General features: G+C 44.9%; 2 protein-coding genes across 2 annotated transcripts; both read right to left on the bottom strand.

The window, feature by feature from the left end:
• Nucleotides 1-765: 765 nt before the first annotated feature.
• LOC125034616 (protein TRACHEARY ELEMENT DIFFERENTIATION-RELATED 7A-like) lies at nucleotides 766-1,194 on the bottom strand. Its single transcript, XM_047626517.1, has one exon. It carries the CDS (start codon nucleotides 1,192-1,194, stop codon nucleotides 766-768), a length of 429 nt encoding a protein of 142 aa, XP_047482473.1.
• A 746-nt stretch (nucleotides 1,195-1,940) lies between these two features.
• On the bottom strand, nucleotides 1,941-4,242 carry LOC125034847 (snake venom metalloproteinase hemorrhagic factor 2-like). Its single transcript, XM_047626876.1, has 4 exons — nucleotides 4,142-4,242; nucleotides 2,987-3,162; nucleotides 2,607-2,660; nucleotides 1,941-2,139 (listed from the first exon to the last, which is right to left on the bottom strand). The coding sequence occupies exons 1-4, from the start codon at nucleotides 4,205-4,207 to the stop codon at nucleotides 1,956-1,958; spliced, it is 480 nt and encodes a 159-aa protein (XP_047482832.1). The 5' UTR covers nucleotides 4,208-4,242; the 3' UTR covers nucleotides 1,941-1,955.
• Nucleotides 4,243-7,500: the final 3,258 nt, after the last annotated feature.

Here is a 7,500-nt window from a genome sequence, read left to right as displayed (position 1 = left end):
GCAGGGGGGGGTGTTCATTGGGTTGCTCTGTTTCCTTTGTTCCTTCATTCGTTTTTTTTATTATTTCTTTGTTATTTTTTATTTATCTTTGTTTTTCCTACTGTTGGCACATTTTTTTAGCATTATCGTTATTACTATAGGTGATCATGATTAATAACCAAAATATTGTCAATATCATTATCCCCTCTGCCATCATTTAAACGCATGAAAAGGGGAAAGAAAGATTTTAAAACCCCGCTTTGTCGGTGATGTTCGCCAGGCAGCCGAGCGTGTGGCTCAGCTTCTGCCTCTGCAAGTACTGGCGGCTGCAGGAGCTCCAGCTACGGTGTAGTGTTGGACACCAGTACTGCGGGGTGTAAGAGGATGCTGGTGGCCGGGGCCGGCCGCGGCGCGGTTCCGATTTACAGCCCGCTAAGCCCGCTAGGGTGGCGTGCCCCACGGTGGGGCGACCTATTAATGGTCGGCGACGGATGGGTCCCGCTAGTAGTATACTTGGGCCCGGCTCACGACATATCAGTTGGGTGGTGAGTGTCACGCTGTAGAAATAGGGGGTACGGCGTACACCTGGTCGAGGACCTGGGGGGGGAGGGCAGTATGCATGCAATTCGAACTCGGTGAGGCGCGGGGATCGCGGGGGACCGGGTGCGCAGTCCTAGTGAAGTCTGCACCACGCCTCGTTGGCGCTGGTGGCGTTTCAAGTCTGGATTTGGGCGGGTCGCGACCGACTACGGGCATGTTTGCAGGGGCCCTATAGGTGTCGGCGCCTCAGGGGGGTATGGGAGGAGCGCGTGGCGAGTGGGGGGGCGGAGAACCGGGCGTCAAGCGCGGGGGGTGCCGCGTAGGGGGTAGTGGCGGCGTATGGTGGCTGTAGACGGAGTACGTGTGGAGGCGCGCCGGGGGAGAAGATGGCGGTGAGGTCTCGTTAAGGGGGGGGTCATGGTTGGTTGATGCTTGCTGGCTGGGTCGTGGGGGCGTGGTCAATGGGATCGGTGGATGGCCAAATGTAGTGTGGCTATCAGGTCGTACCCGGGTGTGCGGTCGGATCTCGGGTTCTGGAGGGGAGGCGGTTTTGGGAGAGGGGGTGGGTGTTGATGCGTACGGGTGGCGAGTCGAACAAGGGACCTTTGGGAAGAGAAGTGGTGATGACAAAACGGGCAGCCCATGCGCCTTGATGACCGCTGCCGCTCGTTTCATCGGTACCACACCCGGACGCGGAGCGCCGCCGGAGTCGGAACGGCCCCGAGGAGGGCGTACATTTTGTGGTGGCTGTCACCGGGGGTAGACCGGCTTATCCTATTCTTTATTCAACTGCTTCTTTTTCTGAGGGGTTTCGTTATGGCATCTCCTTGTTCCGGGTTCTTCTGTGGAATTTCTTCTACCCCTTCTCCTTGTTATATTTTTATATCTCGAATCATGTTTTTTTGTTCGTTCTCTTTGGGGGTTAGAGTTTTTCCAGTTAGACTTTATCTTCCTGCCATTGCACATTTAAGCTCACTTAACGTAGTTCCTCATCTCGGGGCGGTCGGGGGGCTGGTTGTGTGTGGGGGGGTGGGGGGGTAGGAGAATGGCCGTGCGATGGAGTGGAAAGGTTCCGGGGGGGGGGGGGGGGGCGAAAAACGGCGGTTGCTGTAAGGAAAGTCATGCAATCTTTCTCTTACTTTCTCACTTTCACTTTCTTTCCGTGGATCTGTTTCTCACTTCGCTCTCCCTCTCCTTCTCTTCTTCGCTTCCTCCTTCTCAAAATTATGGTTAGGAGACGACAATTGTTCACTAGTCCTGATTTTTTTTTTAACATGATTTTTTTTTTTTCAACTAAGATCGACTGTTTTTTATAAACATATTTCTCAATACTTAAATGAAGAACAGTGTAACCCGAACTTAACACAACCTCGAGAACTTTCATTTTTTCTCCTCATTCCAATAGACTAAAAAAACAAAAAAAAAAAACAAAAAACTTACGGCACGGAGCTAATCATGAGGCAGGAGCCGGACGGACACCGGCACACTTCGTCGGTGTCCTCGTACTCCTCTTCGTCGTGTTTCATGCCCAGGCTGTGCCCCAACTCGTGCGCCAGGACGTGCCCGATGATGCCCGAGCTCCTGTCGTCGTCTCGCACTAACCCCGAGGATAGGCCGTTGCTGGAATTTTTGAGGGGTTGATAGGGGGGGAGGGCAGGGGGGAAGGGAGGGAGGGAAGGAGGGAGGGAAGGAGGGAGGGATGTGAGGCGAGGGATGGAGGGAGGGAGGGAGGGGCAGGAGTGGGAGGGCAGGGAGAGAGGAGGGAAGGAGGGAAGGAGTGTAGGAGGGAGGGAGGGATGGGAGGAGGGAGGGAGGGGGGGAGGGAGGGAGGGAGGGTTTTTTGGGGGGGGGGAGGGCGGGAGGGAGGGAAGGAGGGAGGGAGGAGAGAGGAAAAAGGGAGAGTAAGGGATAATAGATCGATCGTTTCATTCTTATACATATTTATTAGAACACATGCATATTGACACGCAGCCATGAGCATACATATTTACTACTTTTTGCATCTCTACTACAAATCATTAAGCAAGGAAATTTACCAGACATCAATACGCTGCAAAGACCCGGCTATAATGAAACAATGAACTTACTTGCACATCATTCCAGTGAAAGCCAAGCCAGCCGCGTTTTCGAAAGCCTGTCGCCTGAAATAAGAAAAGAAAAAAAAAAAAGAAGAAAAGAAGAGAAAACAAGGAAAAATTAATACATATGCATATCAAAATAAAACAAAAAAAAGCAAAAAAAAAAACACGTTTATCTTTCACCATTGTAAAATCTACCCCCTCAAAAAAAAAAAAAAAAAAAACACAATAATAATAAAATAAAATAATATATATATATATATTACATATATATATTACATATATATATATTCATATATATAACAAATAAATATTAAAACTCAGAACACGCTTATCTCCTCATCTTATCCCTCATCTTATCTACTACATTATCTCTTAATTCATCTTACGTCATAAGGACGGTGTTATCGTTGGCGAGATGCGGTTCCTCCTTCAGCAACTTGTCCCGGTAAATCTCGAACTTGTTGAGCGTCTTGTGGCGATTGGAGCTGACGGCGATCTCGTCCCCGTGACGCCACACGCGCACCTCCGTCAGGACCAGCACGACGCCGAGCCGACGGAGGAACTGGGGGAGGGAAGTGGGGGGTCAGAGAGGGGGAGGGGGAAGGGGGGTAGGAGGGAAGGGGGGAAAGGCCCCGGGGTACAGAGATGGGAGGGGTGAAGGGGCGACCGCGCCCCCCCCTAGGAGCAGGCCAGGGAAGGGGGGGTCTAGAGTCGGGAAGGGGGGTAGGGGGTTGGACGGGCGGGAAGGGGGGAGGGGGGGGCAGGAGAGGGTAAAGGGATGGTGGAGGGAGGGAAGGGGGGGAGGGGAGGTGGAGGGAGGAAGGGGAGGAAGAAAGTGAGGCAGAAGGAAAGATAGGAGGAGAAAAGAGAGAGAAAGGAAAAGACGAGAGTAGGGAAATGCGAAAAAAGAAAGGGTGAGGGGCGAAAAAAAAGGGGGAAGGAAGAAAGGATGGGAAGAAGATGGACGGGAAAAAAAGAAAAAAATAAGAAAAATAGAAATTTTATAACGTATGCATGTGTATGCATGTTTTGTATGACGTATTATGTATGATGAGTGTAAATGTAAAATTTTAATTTGTGATTAAGTATTATGTATATCATGTATAAAAATATGTATGTTTTATGTATGTATGTATGTTTTATGTATGTATGTATGTATGTATGTTTAAGTTGTATATATGTAGATATGTATTTGATATATGTATGTATTTGTATGTATGTATGTATGTATTTATGTTGATGTATGTATGTAGTTGTATGTATGTATGTATGTATGTATGTATGTATGATGTTGTATGTGATGTATGTTGAAAGTTGCATGTATTATTCATATGGGGGTATGTTTTTTATTTATATATTAATTTTTTAGTATGTAGGGATACAAAAAACCCAAAACACACACACACACACACACACACACACCAACACACACACACAACACACACCCCAAAACACACACTACACACACAACAAAACGCATGTACAGACCCACCCATGCACCCCTTTTTGCCAGAGTACACACACGGGGCCCCCAGCCTTACCCCAGCCGCTGTGCTGACGACCTCCCTGACGCGCTGATACACCCCCGACCCGTAGTGGCGGTACATCGTGTAGTCGGCCACCACGCCCCGCCCCAAAGAAGGACGTTCCTTCGGCCGTCCACAGGGGGCCATGCAGTCTGAAGGGGGGAAGGGAGAGGGGGGTATTACAGGGGGGTTTAAAAGAGAGAGAGGAGGGGGGGGGGGGGGGGGGGAAAAAGGGAGAGGGGGGAGAGGGAGAGGGAGAAGAGGCGAAAAGGAGGGGAAAAGGGGAGGGGAGAGGGAGGGGGAGGGGGAGATGAGAGTGAGACGGAGAGGAGAGAGAGAGACGAGAGATTTGATGAGAAGAAGGGAGGGACGGAGGAGAGAGAGGAGAGAGACGATGAGGAGGGAGGAAGGAGACGGGGAAGAAAAGAGGGGGGGGGGGGAAAATTAAAAGAAAATACAAAAAATAGTATAAGAGTACTACTAATAAGATAATAAAATGGTTTAAAAACAATAATAATATTAACATGAGAATATATATTTCAAATTACCATTATCGTTTCTTTATAATTTTGATTAAAATTTATAATTAGTATTACACAAAGAATCAAGATTACACAAAAATAATGATACCAATAAAAATAACCCGAATTTAAAAATGAAAACAATAGCATAACAATATTAACAAGGTAAAAATGATGATAATGATAATTATATGTAAAAAAGATAATAATAACAAAAATATTTAAAAATTATAATAATAATTTAAAAATAATAATAATAATAAAAAAAAAATTTAAAATTTAAAAATAATAATGATAAATAATAATAATAATTATAATAATAATAACTATTTTTATTTTTTATCTTTAATAAACCAAATTTTTTAATTAAAAAAATTTTTTTTTTTTTAAAAATAAATAATAATAAAAAATTACATTTTCAAAACATTATAAGATTTACCAACAAACAACAACGCAACAGAAACAAAAACACAAAGAAGAAACACCAAATTAATCTCGGGATAACAAGTAAAGCATTTTGTTTAAAAAATCGAGATGTAAAAAAGATGTCGGGATCGGTGTCTGCGGGGCGCCCGGGCCCGCCATTTATGAATGCCCCCTTGTAGAAAAAATATAAAAAAATAAATAAAAATAAAAACATTTATGGATAGACGGCAAAAGGTTATGAGAGGAAGGAGAGAAAGGAAAGAAAGAAATGAAGAGGAGAGAGGGAAGGGGGGAAGAGAGAGGGTAGAGAGAGAGAGGAGAGTTTTTTTTTTTTTGGGGGGGAGATGAGAGGAAGAGAGAGGAGAGAGAAAAGAGAGAGAGAAGATTTAGAGAGAGAGAGGAGAGAGAGAGATAAGAGAGAGAGAGAGAGAAGGGGGGGGGGGGGGGGGAACTCGGGAAAAATATCAACATGAAACACTAAATGAAATAAAAAAGTAACAGGGTGTAAAAAAGAGATTGAAAGGGGGAAGAGAATGCCGCACGTTACTCACCCTTGGCGCCCTGCGAATCCGACGGCTGAGTGATCCTTCTGAAATGTGAGATATTTAGGTAAATATCACGTCTAATACTAATATGTCAATCTGTATTAACCCAATGATTGTCTTTTAAAAGAAATTACTTTCCCTACGTTTTGTTTTGGTTCTGTGAAAACATTTTGTGTTAAATTTTCTCTTTTTCAAAACCGCCGTCCGGGGGCAGTGAAAACAGAAAACGGGTGTAATTTTACAATTTGGGGATCCCGCGCCTGAAAAATTAAAGAGAAGGGGTGGAGAGGGAAGATTTAAAACGAGAAGGGGAAAGAGAAATTTAAAATAAAATTTTGTAAAAAAGGAGAGCGAGATTAAGCTACAATGAATCAGTTAATAAATTGGAAAAGGGTTTTGTTTAGTATTTAAATGATACATTAAAATTTTTACGGGGTTTTTTTACAAAAATTTAAATGTTTTTCATATGGAAGAAAATTGAAATATTCAATCACTCATTTAATACAAAGCATTGCAAAATAAACAACTCACGTTACAAAAAGAACAACCAATCTTACCCTGACTGGCGGCCGCGGACGACGCATTCCTCTCTGGCCCAGTCTCCCCCCGCGGAGGATGCCCCGTTTTCTTTGCGTCGACTTCTGTCCTCTTCCCCTCCATCTCTCTCCCCTCGGATACATAGTCGCTCGTGCCCCCCACTTCCCCTCTCTCGCCTCGCTTCCCCTGCCGAGTGGTTTCGCCCGTTTCAAGGGGGTGCTTGTTGGCCTCTTTTCGCGATCCCCCCGTCTCAACGGGCTGCGAAACGGATCAGGCAACTTGGCGGCGGCGGCGGCAGGGTACGAGATGTTCGGTGACGTCACGGGAAGGTCGTCTGGTAGAGCGGATGACGTCACCGCGAGCCACAACAACGCCGCCAGTGTAACCGACGCCGAAGAAGGCGACGGCGGAGGCCTTGTCGTGACGATGTCTGTCTCATGTTTTGCGGTGCTTGTTTACTCTCGCTGCCTCGCCCCGCGGAGGGTCACGCCGCCCCGCTCATGGCTATTTCTGGAACTGGAGGGAAGGAGGGGGGGGGGAAAAAAGGAAATGCTTTATTTCTGGCGGAGGGAGTTCCAATGCCCCGACGTCCACGCCCTGGGGGTCGTCCCTGTGCGCGGGGCATCCGGTTTGTAGGAAGATACAGTGTACTAATTACATTGATTATCATTCTAACTAATTAGATTTCACAATCTAATTAACCTACATACATAATTTACATACGCATATACACACATACACACAGACACATACACACACACGTGCGTGTGAGTGTTTGTGTGTGTGTGTGTGTGTGTCCCATATTACATTTTTGCATACTTTACATACATACACACAACCACCACACACACACACACTACACACCCCACCCACACCAACAACACCAACAATATTTTAAAATATATATAATAATATTATATATATATATATATTATATATATATTTTATATTTTTTATATATGCATAACAACACCATGTGTGTGCGTTTAAATTTTGTTTTTTTTAAAATCTATTTTGCATATGTAACAACATAAACACACATCAACGCACATCCTGACTTGTGTAAGCCGTTGGAAAATTGTGTACGTCAGTTTTTGAATAAAATTTTTTTTTATAAATTTAAAAAAAAAATATAAGATACATGTGTTTTTTTTTTTAAATATAGAAGAATCACTAATTATAACTTCTATTAATATCCTAAGCAAAAGCACACACGCAAATCTCGACCTTAGAGTCGTACCGCACAGAGCACAATATCTAATCACCTGCACCCAACAGATCTTCCCTCGTCGCCCTTATCTCTCTCTCTCTCGTTCTTCCGCAGAAAATTATCTCCATTGGCATG

Source organism: Penaeus chinensis, chromosome 18 (assembly GCF_019202785.1).
Source record: "Penaeus chinensis breed Huanghai No. 1 chromosome 18, ASM1920278v2, whole genome shotgun sequence".
Classification (NCBI taxonomy): Eukaryota; Metazoa; Arthropoda; class Malacostraca; order Decapoda; family Penaeidae; genus Penaeus; species Penaeus chinensis.
Note: the sequence above shows the minus strand (reverse complement) of the source record. Positions and strands in the feature narration are given on the sequence as shown.

Excerpts from the sequence above, each read along its gene's own strand:
- LOC125034616 (XM_047626517.1), bottom strand. The coding sequence starts at position 1,194 with ATGAAACGAGCGGCAGCGGTCATCAAGGCGCATGGGCTGCCCGTTTTG.
- LOC125034847 (XM_047626876.1), bottom strand. The coding sequence starts at position 4,207 with ATGTACCGCCACTACGGGTCGGGGGTGTATCAGCGCGTCAGGGAGGTC. Across the intron at positions 3,163-4,141 it reads TCGTCAGCACAGCGGCTGGG|TTCCTCCGTCGGCTCGGCGT; the intron begins GTAAGGCTGGGG and ends TCCCTCCCCCAG. Across the intron at positions 2,140-2,606 it reads TTCACTGGAATGATGTGCAA|CAACGGCCTATCCTCGGGGT; the intron begins GTAAGTTCATTG and ends CAAAAATTCCAG.